Source organism: Emydura macquarii, unplaced genomic scaffold (assembly GCF_026122565.2).
Source record: "Emydura macquarii macquarii isolate MOO-44397 ecotype Brisbane River unplaced genomic scaffold, CSIRO-AGI_Emac_v2 contig_1483, whole genome shotgun sequence".
NCBI classification, from domain to species: Eukaryota; Metazoa; Chordata; order Testudines; family Chelidae; genus Emydura; species Emydura macquarii.
Genome location: NW_027131620.1, coordinates 16,791,821 through 16,812,375, shown reverse-complemented (window position 1 = coordinate 16,812,375; position 20,555 = coordinate 16,791,821). Strand labels below are relative to the sequence as shown.

General features: G+C 45.3%; 1 protein-coding gene across 1 annotated transcript in view; it reads right to left on the bottom strand.

Moving 5' to 3' along the window:
* The window catches only part of GDAP1L1 (ganglioside induced differentiation associated protein 1 like 1), a 32,344-nt gene extending 17,145 nt beyond the window's left edge, over nucleotides 1-15,199 (bottom strand). The window contains exons 1-3 of the mRNA XM_067554644.1: nucleotides 15,020-15,199; nucleotides 5,690-5,882; nucleotides 361-534 (exon numbers count right to left, since the gene is read on the bottom strand). Of these exons, the coding sequence (XP_067410745.1) occupies nucleotides 361-534; nucleotides 5,690-5,882; nucleotides 15,020-15,199 (547 nt within the window). The remainder of the gene's footprint in view (nucleotides 1-360; nucleotides 535-5,689; nucleotides 5,883-15,019) is intronic.
* Nucleotides 15,200-20,555: the final 5,356 nt, after the last annotated feature.

Below are 20,555 nucleotides of genomic sequence, written 5' to 3'. Positions count from 1 at the left end.
CAAAGCCAGTATATTGGGTCAGCAGGCCATTAGACTGTCTCCTGTTCTTCAGTGAAGAGTTCTGCTTTGTCTCCTGCGCACACCGCTGAGCCCATCTGTTTGAGCAGGTCCTGGCAGAGGGCTGAAGTCACTGAAGGTGAAAAGTAATCACACAACCAAATGACGCGCAGTAGCACAGGGGAAAATGCTGCTGCTTTGGTGGATTTACTCTGTATCTCCTATGCCCTTGTGTTTTTAAATGTATGTCAACAGCACCTGTCGGTGTGGAGGTTGCATAGGGCCAAGCTAGAAAGAAATAAACATCCCATACCATCCCAGTGTTCACTAAGGGTAGGCAGCCCTGCTGAAGAAGCAACTTACTGCGGATTTCAGCTGTAGCGTACTTTGGAATCATGGAGTCCATGGTGAGCTCGGGGTGGAGGATACAACCGTGAGTGTAGACATCCATGGGCAGCGAGTCCAGGAGCTCTCTGTACTGCACCACTCTTGTATGAAGAACGCTCCCGGCTTCAGGGATCAGCTGGGTAACATTTTCTGAAATGCAGAACAAAACGTTGGCACTGATTACAGCTATGCTACGTCAACCTATTCCCATGTGACTTGATTGTCCCCAGGCCACTGGGATGATCAGAGATTAATTTAGGGTGGCTCATTACTTTCTGTTTTGCAACACAGGTTTGTGTTTAGCTTGTGCTAGTTCTGATTAGAGATGTGCCAGGGATCAAACCATTAATTGAAACACTTTCCTGGAATGTTGGAGGTTCAAGTGAAATGAACCCCAGATCTAAGCCTTCCTGGTTTTGGTTTTGCTGCTCCCCTCTTGTGCACTGATGGATTAGGCGGATCATGTACAGTATGCTCCCCTCCCCCACCAGTTGCACATAAATGTTCTGGGCCTGGGTCTCGCAGTGAGTATCTGAAACTGCCATTGACTTCAGTGGAGGTTGCAAATTCTCTGCATCTCTAAACATGCTGAGCTCTAGTCCCAGGAAAGCAAACTGGCCCCAAACCTCTGTGCCCTGAATTGATGGCATTGTCTAAATTCCCTGTGTATGGAGTTGTAGAGCCACAGAACAATTTTATGATGCTCTTTATTCCAAGTGAAGCCTTTTGGCTAATCAGTGGACACAGCCACAGCAACTCCCTATAGACAAGATCCACCACATATACTTTAGCTTTATGCTAGCTCCTGTGTGCCGACTGGGGTGCTGCCAAATGCCCACAACCATACCACTTAATAATAATAGCAATACTTAGTACTTATATGGCACTTTACATCTTCATAGCACTGCTCAAATATCAACTATTGTAAGGTCAGGCCTGGCTGCGTTATGTACCGGGTCATCAGCCCACACTCACTGACACATTCACATTTATGTGTGCGCTCTCGCTTCCTGACCGACAACATTTCAGTTCCTTCTTTTCTTACCAAAACGTGTGAGCCAATGACCTGATTTTTCAAAGCCACAGCAGGCCAGGATTGTTTACAATGGCACGTCTAATACGTGCATGTAATGACTGTGACTGCACATGCAATTCACATGCAAACAGACACTTCTGATCATCTTCAAGCAGCCGCAGTAATTACGCATACAAATTAGGCACACTCTTGCACATGGATTTTTGCCAACAGCCCTTGGCAGCTGAGTGCCTAAGAAAAGAGGCTCACAATGTCTAAAGCTTCCTTCTGTTTGAGTACAGAGCACCTCACAACTATGAATGTTCGTCTTCACTTCTCTGTGAGGTAGGAAGTATTCCTGAACTGAGGCAGAGAGAGATTAAGGCTGGGATTTTCAAAAGAGCCTAATGGAGTTAGGCACCTCTTGAATCAATGGGAGTTGGGTACCTAATTCCCTCAGACATCTTTGAAAATCTCAGCCTAAGTGACTGGTCCAAGGTCACAAAGAAGGACTGTGGTGGAGTGAGGAATTGAGTCTTGAGGCCCAGTTCAGCTCCTTAGCCGCTCGATCACCTCTTTTCTCTAAGCCTGTTTTGAATCGTTCAGCTTCTGTTTCAATATTTAGTGGCTTTGCTGTTTCTAGGCTTATTTCGCCTGGTTCACTCCACACAGGTAGCATAAGCTATCGGGAACAGTTTGTAGCACTCTTTTTTTATTAGATTCAGAGCTGAAAATACAGCAGGGTTGACACTGGAATAAGGGAAACATTATTTTTCTGAGAATATCAGGGCCATTTTTATGGCTTTTATAGATTGCTTCTAATGGCCAGTGAGTAAATTTACCGCAGGGGCTCAGTTAGCCACACTGCCCGTATGCTGTCTGCAGTGCAGTGCTCACATCCTTAGTTTCAAAGGGCCTGGCTCTTGATCTGGGTAAAGAAATTATGTTGGCTCGTACTGCGTCTTAATGAAGGACCTGATCTGACAGCCCTTCCAATGGTGAGCAATGGGATTTACTCACTAGAGTGCTGATGCAGGATCAGACCTGAACGGTGTTTTCATTGAAGATGTACAGTTTGCCAAACAATTCTGGTACAAGCCACATAGCACCTGCTGTTTTTGTGTTGCAAACCTTCATATTCCTGCTTCAGGGATCTTCAGTAGCTAAGTAAAGGTCTGGGAGTGTACCTGCCTTTTCTATCCTAAAGCTGGTTATGTCATCTGAATGGTTTTGTGTCACCAGCACAGGGTTTTGTACGTGTAAGCGGATTTTTCAGGTGTTTCTTGGAAACCCAGTGAAAATGTGGCCCCCACAAAAAAAATAACTGAGGATTTAAACAATTCCCAGAGGTGAATAGCTGATTTCTTCTCAGCTGTGATTGGTGTAAATCTTCCACTGGTCCCATGATTTCCATTTCCTTGCACCAAACACAAAGTCAAACCATGAGGTCCTAATCCAGGTTTTGCTCGGCCTGTACTCTGGCAAACTCTCACTGACTTCTGTGGGTGTTTCTCTGAGCATGAGCCCCAGGATTTGCATTATAGATCTAGCCATGGTACATCCTCACACAGAAAAGAATATCAGACTTGGGAGGGAAATAATATCTGGTAGCTGGTATGTAGCACTCTGCATCTTCAAGTGCTGTTAAGAATCTAATTAAACTGCATCACCTCCCTCTGAGGGGGTAGGTAAGTGCAGCAATGGGAAGGGCTTGTCCCATGAGAAGTAAGGTGTCTATTCCCTAGGAGAATATAAATCTAGACTGTATAAAGTACTAGTAAATGTGTTATAGGGAACAATCCTGGCCTGGCCCCCAGGGATGAACTGCATGGGACCAAGTGAGGTGTCTCCATTGCTAGTTTCTGGGAATCTATCAGATTAAAGCCATTCCCACTGAATTTTTCAGACCGAGAGATTTTACAGCTTCTAAATATGATATGTTTGAGGCAAAGTCCCTCATGGGGTTTCTCGTTTGCTGTTCACCTTCACGCTGCCCCCGCACCAAGTACAAGGGCCTGGATCCCAGCCACAAACTAGGACTTTTCATTTGGGAACAACCACCAATGGAATGAAATAATACTAATTCAAAATCTATAACATGCAGCTCCTTCCATATGGCTCCCAGCTAGTATCGTATCATTTCATGCCGAAGCTTCCAAAGGTGGAACCCAATGTACTCAGAATAGCCGGCCCTTCCAGCAAGGATATTCAGTGACCACACTAAAATGCAATAGCTCTGGCTGTGGACCTAATCCCCTCACCTGGTATCGGAGGCATTAGCTCACTGGAACAGCACCTGTTTTGTCTGTTGCTTGCTGAACAAACTCCTCATATTTGGATTGATTGCTGCTGATGTCACGTTATATGTTATCTCACAGGGTATTGCTGATAACCAACAGAGCTAGGCTCTGCTACAAGCCTTAGACAAGATTAAGCCTGGTAAATATTTATCCTTAGTATAAAGAGCATTTCCAATATCAAAACATTTTTATGGGGTGAGTGATTTGTCTCTCCAGCATCAGCTTCAAAAGACTGGCATTGCAGAAACAGGCAGAATGAGCTGGACATAATTCCGGAGCTTATTAATATGACTAATAGCTTGTCCCCTGCTAACCAGAGTTGGAGGATTTTTCCCCTTCCCAGCACCATGGCTTTGGGCAATTGCTTTATTTATTGAAAGTTATGTAAAGACATCCATCCACTGCATCCTTAGGGCCTGATGTTTTCAAACGCTGGGGTGCAACTGTGCATCTAATGTGTGCCTGCAGTTATTGTGATTCTGACACTAATCATTGGAGCTAATTGGAAACTTTCTATCGAATCGTTTGTTGACAGAGAACAGCTTATCAACAAAAGAGAAATTCTAGCGAAAGAAAGCAAAAATCCGCAACAAACATTGGAATTTTAATGAAAAAAATGTCCTTGCATGTTTTTGAGTTTTTATTTACTAAAATGTCAGTGCAAATTTTTGGGGGTTCATCAAAACTGTGTTGGTTTTCAGTTTCCAAAAAGAGAGAACAATTCAGTTTTGGAGTTTTCAATTCTTCAACAAAAAACCCAGAACATTTGGCAGAGAAATTTCTATGAAAATGAAACATTTTTGCTTTTGTCAGAATTTTTTCATGGGAGGGAGTGGGGGAATCCATTTCCAAACTATCTCAGCTCATTGTGCACGTGGTTGTTGTTTTTATTACAACGACTGCAGTTAGGGTGACCAGATGTCCCAATTTTATAGGGACAGTCCCGATATTCGGAGCTTTTTTTAATATGGATGCCTATTACCCCCACCTCCTGTCCTGATTTTTCACACTTGCTATTTGATCACCCTAATTGCAATAGTGCCCAGAGGCCAAGGCCCCACTGTGCTGGGCATTTTACAGATCAAGTTGGAGATTTACAAAGGTATGAAAGACAGTGGGTGCCTTTGACTGCACTTGCACACTAGGTAGTTTTGAGGGGATAGTCAACGTGTGTGCAGACTAGGCATACAATTGTGTCTCATTTTAAAAAGCCAGGTCTGTAATATCACCAGAGATGAAGGAAAGACTGTCTCTCTGCTCTCAGCCCTTGCCTGGGGCAGCCAGAAGAGCTGAAATTATCTGTCACTCCGGTTTAGGAGCTATTCCATGTCACTGGCTAGGTCAATGCCTTCTGCTGGTGACAGGATGCTATCACATATGCTAGGCCATCTTCTGCCCTCCTTTATATGTGTGCAACCCTAATGGAGACAATGAAAAGTCACACCTGAAAGGGGGAGCTCACTGGTGATCATAAATCAGAGGGGTTGCATTACTAAAACAGAATATGGCTGCAGATATTGCCTGCAGAGTTGCTCAGAAATGGTTTCCCCCCCACCCCCCAATGGAAAATTTGCACATGGAAAAATGAAAAAAAAATTAGCCAGGCTGGACTCCTTGGCTGGACAACATCTCCCATGATGCACCATGGCCTGTTCTCTTGCTGAGCTGGTACAATGCATTATGGGAGTTCCCCATGGCTGTGGTCCATCATGGGAGATGTAGTCCCGCTGCAGAGCCCAGTTCATAAAGGAGAATGGGTACATGAGGGACATGAACTACAACTCCCCTGAGGCACTGTGGTGACATTTCTAAATTGAAATTTCTGGTTTTCAGCTGCAGGTTTTTAGTTTTGGCTGAAAACTTTTTGGTTTTGGAATGTTTGGTTGTCAGAGAAAAGTAGAAACTTTTCACCAACAGTTTCCTTGAGACAAAACCCAATTTCCCATGAAAACCCCATCTTGATGATGAATTTTGGCCCATCCCTCATTACCTCCCGTGAAGTTCTTCTCCATGTAATCGATGATCTGGTTGTAGTCGCTGATGATGTTGTCTCCATGGATAATCACGGGCACTTCCTCCCCGAGGTTGAGACGCATGAACCAGGGCTCTTTGTGCTCAGTCAGGGGCATGCTGACATCCCGCTCCTCGCACGGCAGCCCCTTCTCTGCGATGACCAGGCGGACCTAGAGCAGGAAGCAAGGGCAGAGAAGGCTCACCATCAGGCTCTGCATATGGTTGCCCATATCCACAGAGTCTGCAGGGCAGTGATACTCCACCACCTGTAGCTCTTTGGGCCCTATGCTGCCTTGTGGAGTTCACAGGGCTGATTGGAGCGACTCTTACCAACAGGCACTCAGAAGAGTGCCCATCCTGGGATTATTCCCCATGCCACCTGACATGTACCAGGTAGGAGGACAGCAAGAGATGCCCTGGGCCCAATACACAAGAGTCTCTGGCAACTCTCCCAGCAGCCAAGAAGGAGGTAGATGGCAGAGGAGATATTTTGTTACCCAGTTTCAGAGAGCCACAGAAACTTATTATTATTTATATTATCATAATTTCTAGGACCACCCATGATGGAGTCAGGCCCTGTTGTGTGAGGTGCTGTACAACACAGAACAGCAGCCCCTTTCCCAAAGAGCTTACAGTCTAAGACAAGATGACAGATGAATACAGACCAGTGGGGGAAGAAAAGGAAACAATGAAAATGAGACAATATTGACCAGCATGATAGACCGTGGTCTCTGCACACCAGCAGCCTAGCCGTTGTCAAGAGTTTTATAGGCCTCACAGTGAAGGAGAGTTGGAAGGAGGGTTTTGAAGGTGGATAATGAGTTGGTTTTGAGGATGTTTCCGGGGAGCTTCTCCCAGGCATGAGGGGCAGCTGGGGAGAAAGTGCCAACGTGCTTGGTTGAAAATTGAACAAGTGGGTGATGGCAGCAGGCATCATGGGCTGATTGGAGACAGGAGTAATCTCAGTGTGATGTCTTCCTGTTGGGCCATTATGTTTCATCACAATGGCGCCTCTGAACATGATATCCCTGAGATACAAGGACATGCCACGATACACAGGTTGCAAATCTATGTCTGGACAGCGTCGGGTGATTGTTGGGCGCCTCCCTTACATGCCAAAGTGGCTCTCAGCACTTACACATGGAGCATCACTGACACAAAAGGGAAAGGCTTGCTATTTTCCTCACCCCCCGCCAGCCAGTGCTCACTTGGGAATATTGCTGGGTCTAGATGCAGACGGGAGTGTCGTGGGGAGAGGTGGATGCAAGTGTCCAACGGGGAGACCCCTGCCCATTCCCTTTGTTTTTCTAGCACTAGTTTCCTCTCTGTCCCTCCCTGGACTCTCATCCTAGTCAGTGAGAGAGCCGCATGCTCTGCAGTTCCTGCTCTGTGAGACAGTCTCCATCTATCCCTCCACCTCATCAACCCTGCCTCTCTTTCCTCCTTTGCCTCTGCTCACTTTCTGACTCCTATTATTTATCCCTGTGAAGTGTTTTGGGAGCTATGCTTTGTATGAAGCTGCTCTACAGGATAAAGGTCCCTCACATCCTGGAGCCTGTATCTTCTGTATTTCGCTTCTCCTGGTCCTCGTTGCTAGACATTTTGCATTATAGAAGGGTCTGGCTCCTTGAGTGCTCCTGCTACATGGTTAGAGCAGGGAACAGGGAGCCCAGACTACTGAGTTCTGTTCCCATCTCTGCCACTGACTCTCTCTGTGCCCTTGGTATGTCTCTGAGCTGCAGTTACCCTGAGCTGTCAGGTGAGGATAATTTACTCATTGCACCCACCTTCATAAAGTGCTTTGGGATCCTTAGATAAAAAGGGATGCTAGGCAGGTACCAAGTGTCATTATGGCTTCCACCTGCAGCCAGGATATTATGCTTCTGACATCACTAGCACCTGCATGACAAACAACTGTGATACTCCGTGCATGTCCCATTCCCTCCGACTCTCCTTGGGCCCAGTGGAATCTGAAAGGAGCTCTCCTGCCATTGCTTAGTCCTAGCTTATAATTCCCTACCGTACAGTGCTGGGTTTGCCGGAGCCCAGGGTTTCAGGCTGACAGGCTGCTGGTGTGTGTTGGAGTCAGGTTGTCACTTTATGCTCCATCACTCCAAGTACATCTTGTCCTTGTCTTCCTCCGGGCTTTCATCCGGTGCTGCGAGGAGCACAGGAACAGCGACGCACAGGTGGTGCATGCCTGGAGGAGCTCCATGGGAACCTCAGCCGATAGAGAGTTATTCTGATCACAATGAAACGATTAGGCATGCTGCACTCCCTTCTTGTTCCTGCCGCGTGCTGCACTCCCTCTTGCTCTAGTCACCCATAATGCCACTTGTTTCCCCTGCCACCTGTTACTCTCCTTTCTCCTACTAACTGTTATATGTCCTCATTCTTCTGCTGCCTATAATACTCCCTCTGCCTCTTCCCTTCTGTGATGCTGTCTGCTTCCTCTGCTGCCTGTTCCATGTCTTCTTTCTCTTGCAGCCCTGTTCCTACTTTCCCTTTACTTCCTGTCCTCTGCAATCGTGATATATTTCTACCCTAATTCCTCCTGCACTTTGTTTCTTCCAGAGCTCTCCTACCCCCATGCAGGGCAAAAACAAGGGAAAGCTCACCAAGGCGAGGGATTGCTTTGCTTTTCTGGAAAATGAGGAATGAGGGGGAAATGTCCACCTCTGTTCTGCACATGAAACACTCAGTGGGCTCCAAGAATCTGTGACACTCACAAACAACAAGCTAACAGATTATTTAGATTGTAAGCGCTCTGGAGCAGAGACTGTCTTTTTGTTCCTTGTTTGTACAGCTCCTAGCATCTTGGGGCCCTGGACCATGCCTAGGGCTCCTACGAGTTACTGCAATACAAATAATAAAGAATAGTATTAACAGTTACTGCTCACACACTGGTCTCTTCACATGGGTTATGTAGGTGTTTGGTGCCATGTCACATTGTGGGGGTGTGCTTGTGTGAATGTGTGTGTGACACAGTGGGTGTGCACATAGTTTCATAGATTCCAAGGCCAGCAGGACCAGTGTGATCATCTCATCTGACCACCTGTATAACATAGGCCGTAGAACTTCCCCCAAATAATCCCTAGAGCAGATCTTTTAGAAAATCATCCAATCTTGATTTTAAAATTCTCCATGGTGGAGAGTCCCCCACAACTCTTGATAAGTTGCTCCAATGGTGAATTACCCTCACCACTAAAAATGTACACCTTATTTCCAGTCTGAATTTCTCTAGCTTCAATTTCCAGCCACTGGATTATGTTTTTCCTTTCTCAGGCAGATTGAAGAGTCCATTATTAAAATGTATTCCCCATGTAGATCCTTAACTGTAATCAAATCATCCCTTAACCTTTTCTGTTTGTTTGTTTGTTTGTTTGTTTAGATTGAGCTTCTTGAGTCTGTCGCTATAAGACAGTTCACGGTTATATTTCGAGACCTCTCAGTTTGCCAGTTTTCAATCCATTTATTGTGTGTCATGTTAATTTTATATTCTAGTTCTTTAATTAAAATGTGGTGTGTTTGTGGGTGTTTCTCTCTGAGTGTGGCAATTAGTGTGTGTGTGTATCTACATAGCAGGACTTGTCTCTGTGAGTGTGCACATTTCTGTGTGCTTCCCTGTGAGGATGGCTGTTAATACAAAGCACCCTGCTGAAGTTCAGCCATGCACTGCTGCACTCCTTGGACCAAAAGGTTTGGACTAATCAGATCTCTGTGTTTTAGCCCAGGCTGTGTCCTGACTTATCACTATCAGCTGATAAAGGCCAGTAAATGCTTATAGAAGCTTAAGCTTCTGTGTGATTGGATTTATGGTTTTATCAACTGATTATCAGTCACTCTGTGAGAGTGGTGTTATAATCTGCCAATCTAGTCCATGCTCCCTTCCAGCACTGGGATCTGCTGAGGCAGGAAGACATACTGCACATTTCTACACCACCCACACTGCTCAGCAGTTTCATTCATGGGGAGCACGACTCAGACACTTTGTCTGGCCTGTGCATCTTTCTCTGCTCCCTATGTGTTTCTCTTTAAGATACAGACAGTCAACTCTGGAAATCTTCCTAAAGCTGCCAGAGAGAACAAACGACCATACCTAGTACACTTCAAATGCCTGTTTTAGGGTCACGGTAGGCACCTATTAGGGCCATATTGTTCCTATCTGGTGCACACACAAAGCTATGCCACACACTGGATCTCATTTAGAGAGGCTCCCAAATCCTTGCTGTATAACCCACGTCCCCAGCTTCATGGGCTGAGCAGCTCTAAACTCAGGGTGATAATAAACAATATTACCTAGTTCTTGCACAGCACTTTTCATCCAGCGATCTCAAGTCGCCTTGGAAAGGAAAGTCAGTATCATTATCCCCATTTGACTGATGTGGAAACTTAGGCAGAGAGAAACCTGACAGGCCAGGGACCAGAACCCAGCTCTTCTGAGTCCTAAGCCAATGCCTAGCCACTGAGCCCCTCTGCCTGAGTAGAAAGCCTTAGGATGATCAGTGCAGTTTAGGGTCATCCTCTGGCAGCACCGAGACAGGTTAGTGACACCTATGCCAAATCCCTCCTTTCCACCAGTGGAGGAGGTATGGCCCGGAAAAAGAGAAGCAGCCAATGACAACAGTGTGTGAGTGACCCCCCTAATACTGCATCAGACACACACACACATACCCCCGCCAAGGCCATTGCAGGCGGTACAGGGATCAGCCAGGGCTCCTTCCCAGAACACACCTGACCCAGGAGAATCATGGAGACACATAGGTGGCTTAAAGCATCTTTGCACTCCCCGTCCCAAGCTGTTCCGTGTGCACAAATGCATCCCTTACATTTGCATCCCGTCCTTTACATGGCTTTTGGGTACCAGGTTTGCCTTCTTCTGATTGGGGGGAGGTCAGGGATTTAGATCAGTGAGTATCCCAGCCTCTTTGGGCAGCTGTGCCAATTTTCCAGGCTAGGACCTTGGCAGTACCAGCAGTGCCCACTGCTATGTGTGCTCCAACCTGCCAGGGGGGTTGGGCTGCTACAAAACTGACTCCCAAAGCAGCACACACAGCATGCAGGTTGAGCTGTGCACAGCTAAGGGGAGGCAGGCAGTGGGGTGCACTAGGGCCTCATCCTAGGGTAGGGAAAAGTCAGGGAGCCTGGAGTGCCAGCAATAAAAGCTTGGCCCATCACACTGCCCATCCAGTACTATAGTTAACCAGTGATATTTTGCTAGGCACTCAACAAATTGTACTGATGCATGGTATTAACACCAGGATGTCTGTTTTTTTAACGCATTCTAAATCAAAATAACTTCAGGGGTGACAGGTGGGTTGGGACATGGAACTGGGAGATCTGAGTTCCGTTCCTGACTCTGCCACAGACTTTCCATGAGAATTTCAGTAAATAACTAAACCTCTGTGCCTCAGTTTCCCCATTTTTAAAATTGGAGCAATGATACCAACCACACAGGGGCAAGAAGATTTGAGATTGAATTAGTAACACTTGCAAAGTGCTTCCAGATCTTCAGATGGAAAACATTAGAGAAGTGAAAAGTATAAAGTGTATAAAATACATTGGCCAATATTTTCAAACTCATGTGTTCAATATTAGACCTCAAAGCCATATTTAAGGTCCTGATTTTCGAAGATGCTGAACATTCACTACTCCCATTAACTTCTAGAAGAATTATGTGTGCTCAGCATATCTAAAAATCAGCCCACTTAGTTCAGGATCCAAAATATGAATTTAGGAGTCTAATTTTAGACATGCAGGTTTTGAAAACGTTCACCATTATGACTTAAGTAGGGCACACTAATAAAAACAAAACTGATGTGACACCTAACAGGTGCCTACCACACAATTGCTGAATTAAAAACAAACAAGCAATTGTTTTCTTAAAACTAACATTTGCTAAAAAACAAAACTAAAAAATAAATGTTTTTAATTCCAACCTTCAAACAAAGTGTCTGCAGAATTAGCAATTCATTATTTACGGGATTGACAATTTACAGTGCCAGTTGTGTCCACTGAATCCCTGGCAGAGCAATCTGCTGCCCATCATTACCAGACAATACTCATCGGGTATTTTGTGTGTCGGTAGCACATCCCATCCCAAGATCGCTGAGCATTTTCTAAACATTAAGGAATGAAATCTCACAGCCTCACTGGGAGGTAGGTAGGTGGGGGCGATTATCCTTGTTTTGCAGATGGAGAATTGAGGCGCAGAGTGGGGAAGTGACTTGCCCAAGGTCACACAGTGAGTAAATGCCAAAACCAGAAATGAAATCTCACAGTTCTACTCCCGTAATTGTCCTTTAACCACTAGACCATGCTTCCTCCCTATATGTGGGAAGAGGCTTCCATTCAAGCTAAGAGAGAGCCACTAGCAGCTTGGACTCCATTTCAGAGCCTGGAGTGGAAAAGGATTCTGATGATAATAAGCACTGGCGTGCTGGGACAAGCCTCTTTCTGAAAAATAATCTTTAGTGCAGTTTGGTTCTGATGGAAGCAGGAAGCTTGACAGCCCTGGAGACCGATATCCTCTATTCATAGAACACATATAGCAAGCAAAGCAGCAGAGCAACCTTCCCACGCACAGCAACCTCTGTCAGTGTAACTTGACCCTGTCCTACAGGAACTGCATCTAGGGCTAAGAGAAGAACTCGTTCCATCAGATTTAGTCAATCCATGAGCTCTCAGCGGAGGTTGCCAAGAAGGAGGGTGTCCATACCAATTGCTATGGCAATTTTTATCACATAGAAACCCAGTCTGCTAGGAACTACACTATGCCTCACCAGCTCATTTCATACAAGAGACACCAAAGAGTGCCAGAAGGTAACAACTGCCCTGGACTAGATTTGAACTGATAACCAAGCTGTGAAGTGCTCAGTAATCAAAGCAGTCCCCTGGATCTCCAGGTCAGTCTTTGAGAACCTCCTGTAATAGCCTCTAAGGCAGTATTTCTCAAACTGGGGTGTCCTGACCCAAAAGGGGGTCACAAGGCTATTGTGAGGGGGTCACAACAGCAGTGGCTGCTGGTTGTGCGCCCCGCTTGAAGGCAGTAGTGCAGAAGTAAGAGTGGCATGGTATGGGGAGGGGTCACTTTTTTGGGGGGGGAGAGGGGGTTGTCTTCACAGCCTGATATATTTTCAGAGGGGCTCCCAGCAAAAAAAGTTTGAGAATCCCTGCTCTAAGGGATTCTGCCACCAGAACCAGTTACTTTGTCTAGCTAGACTATTCCCTAAAAAAAAAAAAAAAAAAATCACTGGTCTGGGTTCCAGATGTGCACCACTCTATAAGAGCCACTGACAAAACATCTGCATCCCAGAGACTTAGAGTGGAATCCTGGTTCCACTGACGTCAATGGGAGCTTTGCCACCAACATCAATAGGCCAGACACTCACCCCTGGGGTCTGAGGGGGAGCATCAATTAGCGGAAGAAGGTCCAAGGTCTGCTTTAGAAATACTGGACCAAATGTATTCCTGGTGTAACTAACTCAGGTGGATTACACTGGAATTAACCTGGTTACTCTGCTCCCCTTCCCATTGCCTCCAGCTTGTTTCTGGCAGGCTGCAGGAGACCATTTTATGCTCTGGCCGTGGTGCTGAATGGTGCGGCTGGGCCCAAACGTAGAACAAGGAACCTCAGTCGTTGCTTTGCATGCAGACTAGATCAGGTGGCCTGGTTGCGTGTGGCATTTTGGTAGCACCTAAGGGCACTTCTATCATCAGGCTTCTCTATGCTCAGCAACTTGAAGTTTTTTATTGTGCCAGACACCCAGATTGAAAGAAGAAACCTTTTCAAAATAAAAGCCTATCTATTTCACAAGAGCAAAGGCCAAATCAGGGAGTCAGCAGATGCCTCCCACCTCTCAGGGTTTGCCCCTGGAATCCTACTCTGATAGTCAATATTCAGCAATCCCGGCAGGAAGATGATGGGTCTGTGTAATTAGTCAGGGAGACAGGGGATTGGAGACAGCTTTATTCCTAGAGGACTTGAAACAAAACCTCTGTTATAAAGGATAACCTCTGTTACATTCAGGGTGTTATTCCTTTGCAAGTGACTTTAAAAAAATCAGATTGGGGTTTCTATAAACAATATGAAATGGTGCACTGTGTCTTTAAATGTGCCATGCAGTGTTCATGGAGTCCCATGGGTTCTGGCAGAGGTATGGCCAGCTCTGGATTGGTTGTAGAAAATGTGTGAGTGGTTGGTTAACTGTTTCCCTCCCAATGCTGGGAAACAAATGAGAAAAGCAATAGATAAGGGTACGAATAACAACCCCTCCTCCCCCTCTCCCAAAAGGGACATTGCAATGCAGGGAAGAAAGGAAAGATGGGAGTCAGATTGTTACGCCTAACAACTCAGCTGTGCAAATGCAGAATAAGCACCTTAGTCACCCATCACAAGAGGAAGAGTGGGAAGAAAGGACTGAACATTTGTAGACACCCTGCTGTACCGTGTGCCCTGAGGTTTCTCTGTGTACACACAGAAGCCCCTCTCCCCCCCACAGCCTCCGAAATGTGCTTGGGGTGAAGGAAGACCATTCTACTCTCATGAGAAACCAAAGGCCCTTCCCTCTTAAAAACTTTATGTCCACCTTCTCCACTATGAATAATTCAGCTCACATATACAATGAATGTCAGGAGAACAACTGGGAGCTGTTTGTGACTATGAAAATAAGGCTGGGTTTGTTGAACACCTGAGCTGCAGAATAGGACATTCACTATTGACTGAAGAATATGATTGATTGGTATCTGTTACCAAAATCCATTCGTGGCAGCTCTGAACAGATGCAGACAGTCGAGGAAACAGGATTTCAATAGCATTGTTTGGCACAGTGCTGTGCCCTCTGTTCAACTCCATGGATAGAATTCTGTACCAGGATCCATAGGAACTAATGGTGACCAGTGTATGTATGGCCACCTTCCCCTCCCCCAACATCAGGATTGTCCTCAAATTTCAATGCAATTGTCTTTGTCTACACTTCTCCCTCTCAGCATCACGGGAGAGTCAGGCTTTAGATTAAACAGAATCATAAATCATGAACATTTTCCTGCCCAAAATCTGACCCCAAATTAAAGGCAGAATTACAGTGAATCCCCCCTTCTTCCCACCTCAGACAGATTCTGTCAAAATGCAGGCACAAAACACACCATTATTTAGACATTTGTGTTGCCAGCTACTCCCCTTTTGGTCCCTGAGGAATAGCCAATCTGCTCATCCTACAAAGCATCCACCCAAGCCATTCTCCCAAGGCAGGGATCTGCCCTGGATATTGGAGGTGATTCTTCCCTGGGAATCCAGCAGAGCATTTACCTTTTGTGAGCTGAAAGATTGGGTCCAGTGATACAAAACCAGCCTGTCCTTGGATCTGAGAGCAGGGTCTGTCAGGTCCTGGATGTCCTCAACCTCCGCAGATTTCCCTGCATCATTCTCGAGAGCTGAAATGGGCCACCAGCTGCAGTTGGTGGGAGTAACATTGTTGGGAGTCGCCATGACAGCCTGAGATTGGAAGAACAGAGGAAGGAGAGAGCAGCAGCAGCTGCACTATCCAAGCATCACATGGGCTCGTGGAAACAGCATCATTACTGGAGCAAGTGGACTGAATTTCATCACACGCTCTGTATTAGGACTGGGAACGCAGGGCAGTAGAATCAGAATCGGGTCTGATTTTACAAAAGAAGGGGGTGGTGTGTGTTAAATTGCAACCCATTTACACGCATATCAGGGCTCCCACCGAAACATGCTACACGGGACGTGCATTGTTTCACCGGATCAGATCAGAAACAGTCTCTGTTATCTGCACACCAACTCAGGGGGCCACCTGCAACTCCAAACCCTGAATCTCATTAGGAATGTTTTTGTAACTGATGCTCAGATTTATATCATCAACTGTATGTAGAATAAACTGATTCATAAATACATGCTGTCTATAAATTATCCAGTAGGTGCTTTCCTACCTACAGCCCTGTATGAAACAAAGAAGCAAGGATGCTTCAAATGTTCTCATGTTTTTGTATGTTCCAACCATTCATTAATTATTATAATTTAGTTGTAGTGCGGTAACACTTAGGAGTCCCAGTCATGGACCAGGACCCCACTGTGTTAGGTGTTGTATCAGCACAGAACAAAAAGACAATACCTGCCCCAAAGAGCTCACAGATGTGGGTTACAATGGTTTTATTTATGAAATTGATTACTCACATTTTCAGAATTGGGACCATGCATTTCATATGCAATTATTGTAATTGTGCATGCAGTCAGAGTCAGTGCTCATGCAAATGACTGGCTAGACATCTACGGGCCTTCTGTGGGTGCAACTATTGTGACAGTATGTGGGGCTACAAATGAGCACACAGGTCTGAAAATCAGGACATATACTCCTCATTAGTTGGCTTTATTATGCTTCATATCTGGCAAAGCTTCCTGACAGTATAATCTGTCATCTGTAACACTGAAATAGTCTCCAAAGAAAAGTGCTAAAGCCCCATTTCAGACTAGACTGGTTAAAGCCTGAGGAAATAAAACAAATCCTGTACTGGCGGGGAGAATGAACTTGATAACTGAGGGGGACTAAATCTGTACCTACACAAGATGCACATGCAAAATGTGCTGGTGCATGTTTGTATGTATGTTTCACACACCAGGAAACGAACCTTGTCTAGCTGCTGATTTGAGTACGCAAGGGCTGGGCTTGGAGTGCCCAAAAGAAAAGACCTGCACGTTTTTCAGGGCCATTTTCAGAGACCTGTCCCCACAAATCTTTCCCATCACCAGCTTCTTTTGATCCCACCTTTACCCCTAATGCTACACATGTAGAACTAGCCCTCTGGAATGAGGGGGTGAGGGAGGGCTGGAGGGGGAACTGAGACATTTAGTGGAGTTTGCCCCTGTTTTAGAGAATTTAACAGAGGCTTCCCACCTTATGCATTTCTCCACAGGCATTGTCTACAACAGGGTGATGTGCAAGGCAGGTCCGGCCTCTACAAATAGCCAGACTTTCTTTAAAAACCATATATTGGGGGTTGAGGTGGGAGTTAACAATGAATCAGCCTTGTCCCTTCATGGCCTCATTTCCCGGTGCATTGTGTCCCACAAGCAAGGAAAATTAATGGGTGGGCATTAGGAAGATCTATTGCTGCCCGTGCTCCTTTATCCTCCTCAGTCTCATGAAGCAAGCATGGAAGAGCAGCACTCTCTATAGCAAGGGCTTGCAAAGTGCATCCGGGGGCCTCAGTGCAGCCCGTGAAGACTTAACAGAAAAAGCTGTTCAGCTCTAGCATTTATGACAGGGGACCTCAAGCCGCAGGCAATTTCTACGCATCTGCCAAGAGAGATCCAATCCCCAGCGCTGGAGTTGTGCATGCTTTATTACATGTATATACGTGCAAACTTGATACTTGACTGCCTTTAGGTGGTTGGCAAGTTGCTGATGTGGTCACAAACTTTGAGCACTCCAGCTCTGCAGCTTAAACAAAAGCACAGTCTGCAGTGAAAAGCAATGCAATGCTGCCTTCCCCAGCTCATCCTAGCCTTGGATTTGGCATTTCTATTCTCTAGGCACAAGAATAAGAGGTTCAGTGCCCATGAAGTATCTTTCCAGACCTCTTTATATTAAAAACTCTCACTGACAATGGATATAATCAAATAGTGCCGCTGCTTGGGCTTAGAACAAGAGAAGGGGAGCCCTTCAAATCAGGACAGATGGTTGTCCAACAAGCACCATCTAGTGGACTATTTGATTATATACTATATATTGTATGGTCAGGAATGAAAATGACAGTCTCTGTATCCTTCTAGATCCTGCAGCTATTCACAGCCTTTGGAAGCGTGTACTGGGCTGCCACTCCGATGGGTGTGGCCTAATAAACAGCAAATGACTGAGGGGCAGGATTGTTGAGTTCTATTCCTGGCTATGATACTGACATTGTGTGACCTTGAGATAGTTTCTTCCCCTCCCTCTCCTCATCAATTTTCCTATCTGTAAAATGGGAGTGATATTGATCTACTCCACCTGACATTGTGAAGTTAATTTGTTAGTGTTTGAAAGGTGCTGACTAGAGAAATGGAAAGCATCAAATTGCAGGCATGCTAAGGGTTAAACTACAATGGGCTTGATAGCAAGGTGATTAGGACTGAGATTTAAAGGTAGATGAAAGGGTGAATCCAGGACTACAGAAACATGGCCCAGCTTTTTTTTTTTTTTTTTTTTTAATGGTAGGAATCAGCTGCTTTGGTTTTTCCAGCAGGCCTGAACCAGTGAGTGCCAACATGTATCTAATAGAATCATAAACATAGGGCTCAAAAGGTTGTCTAGTCCATGCCCCCATGCTAGGGCAGGATTAACTATACCTAGATCACCCCTGCCAGATGTTGTCTAACCTATTCTGAGTGTGGGATTCATCCCACCCCCTTTAAAGAGAAAAATAATTCAATGAACCAGCCTGCCCTTCTGCCCCACACGCAAACTGAGCCGTTTCTGTGCCTGGAAAGAGTTACCTTATTTGATGCCTTTGTCTTGCAGCTCTCTACATGCTAGTTCAGCTGGGGCAGGAAATGCGGGAATACCATGGGGTAAATATTTCTATTATGGTAGTGCTCAAAGGCTGCAATTGGGATCAGGGGCCTTTTGTGCTGGGTGCTGTATAGCCATAACAATCCCTGCCTCAGAAGGCTTACAGCTGAACACCCAAAAACGTACAAAGGGTAGCGACTGGGAATGTACCATGAAGCAAATGAACCCGGTGAAGCATTGGCTCAGCTTTGTTAGCTGCTTGTTTTGTAACAATTTTTAGCTGTGGCTAGAGAAAGAGTGAGGAGCAGCAGGAACGGGGGTGCTAGTAAGGGAGTACAAAACTGAAGGAAGAGAGGAAGTCATAACAGCTTACTTGACTAGCCATGATCAACCAATAGGGTTTTGTAGACACTATGGCAGAGGTGAGGCTTATGAATTATATCCAGGAGTTTTTCTCAGGTAGTATGGAGGAAAGCATGAAGGTGTTTAATAAAGAAGTTGACTGTTGGGCAATGAAGCCAGGGAATGCTGGTAGGTCAAAGGCAGAGGTTGGCATCCCCATGATTTATTAGATAGCTAGGCAGAGGTGAAGAGGGACTCAGAGAAGGGATTGATGTGATCAGAGAGACGAGCCACGAAGATGATCTTAGCAGCAGTATTCTGGATAGACTTGAGGTGAGCAAGCTTGAAATAGTCAAGATGTGAAACATTAGCCTCTCTTTCAGCACTTCCAGAGCTGCCTGAAATACGAGGGCATTCTCATGGTATTTCCAACCAGAACTGGAGCTGCTAAAACTTTCTGAAATCGTGCCTGGCTTCAAACTATTTCCATCTAACACAGGACACACTGGAAAACTCACTGGAGAGCCGGCTTTCGTGCTATTTCCACCCATTTTGCAGAGCAAAGTTCCATAGTTCAAATGAAGCTCCATGAAGGTCCTAGTACTTTAAGATGTTTCTTGGAATTGTTTGAGTTCTACTTTTTCCTACATTTCACCCCCAGCCCATACTAAATGGCATCAGGATCTGGTCCATGCTCTGTGCTGAAAACTCCATATGATTGGTGCAATCTGATGTATTCACAATGTTTGAGTTCAATACCAAATTCTCGTAGTACTAGCCTATCGGCCTAATCTTCCCACTTTTCCTGTACATCTTTCACAGCAGCAAGGTCATTGCTCAGTTGAACATGGTAGGATAGAAGCAACACTATAGTGCTTTGCAGGACCCACTAGAGTCCTTTTACCACACACAGTAACAATTAAGATCTCATTTCCAGGGAAAATGGAATGGCTGTGCCAGTTCTCAGTGCTCCTGCTGGTACATGGAGAGTTGACTGGGTTTTTTGTTTTTTTCTGTGGGTCAGACAACTAATAACAATTTCAAGTGGAATACTAGCATAGCCTAGAAAAGAAAACACGTTACATAGATGCTTTCTAGTATGGATTTGTTAACCTCTTGGGAACCTCTTAGTGGCAGGCAGTCACCATTTTATGAGGGTGTCTTTGCCAATGGCAGCCCTGTAGTCTCATGCCCCTGGAGAACAATAGGAAGTGGCAGCCATTTTGGAAGAGGGCACTTCTTCATGGAATTCTCTGTAGAAGAACATTATCGGTTGGCACCTGGGAAGAAGAAATTTTCTTCCTGAAGATTGGGTAAAACATCATTAATCCAAAAAATTTGTTTTAAAGAACTACTGCCTGCAACAGATTTACTGAAGAGGAAAGAAAGAAAGAAAAGAGGGGGGAGGATGCAGGGGGAAACTGAATGGGTAAAAAAAAGCTACAAGAAGAAAGGGGAAATAGAGTGGTGTGGTCTGCAGGAGGATGTGGGAGGGAGTGAGAAAATGCATGTGGGGAAATGCAGGGCACATGAGGGAAACTTGGGTGTATGTACAGGGGAATGTGGAGGCCAGGAGCTGTGCTCTGGCTGGTCTGTGCTGCTCCAGTGTATGATGAAGCAGAGAGCCTACTGCAGAATCTGGCTCTAAAAATTACAAGAAAAAAAAATGTAAAGGCTGATATTAGATAGCTTCAACCCATTAGATATATTGCATGTTATCATTCTCTTTGTTTAGTATTCATGTATTAAACTTTAATTAATAAAAAGCGACACAAAGGAATTTCCAGATAAAAACACTGAGCTGGAATTTAAAGATAACAACATTACAGGGATTTTGCAATTATCAGAAACAAGCATTACAAGCCAAGAAATTCAGAGTTAAGGCTGAACTTAAAAGAAATCCAAACTGTAGTAAGGTGTGGAACGCACAAGTAAGGCACCCAGATAACCAAACTATGCCTTCTAGTGACATGATGAGGGGAAAAAAGTCGTCAA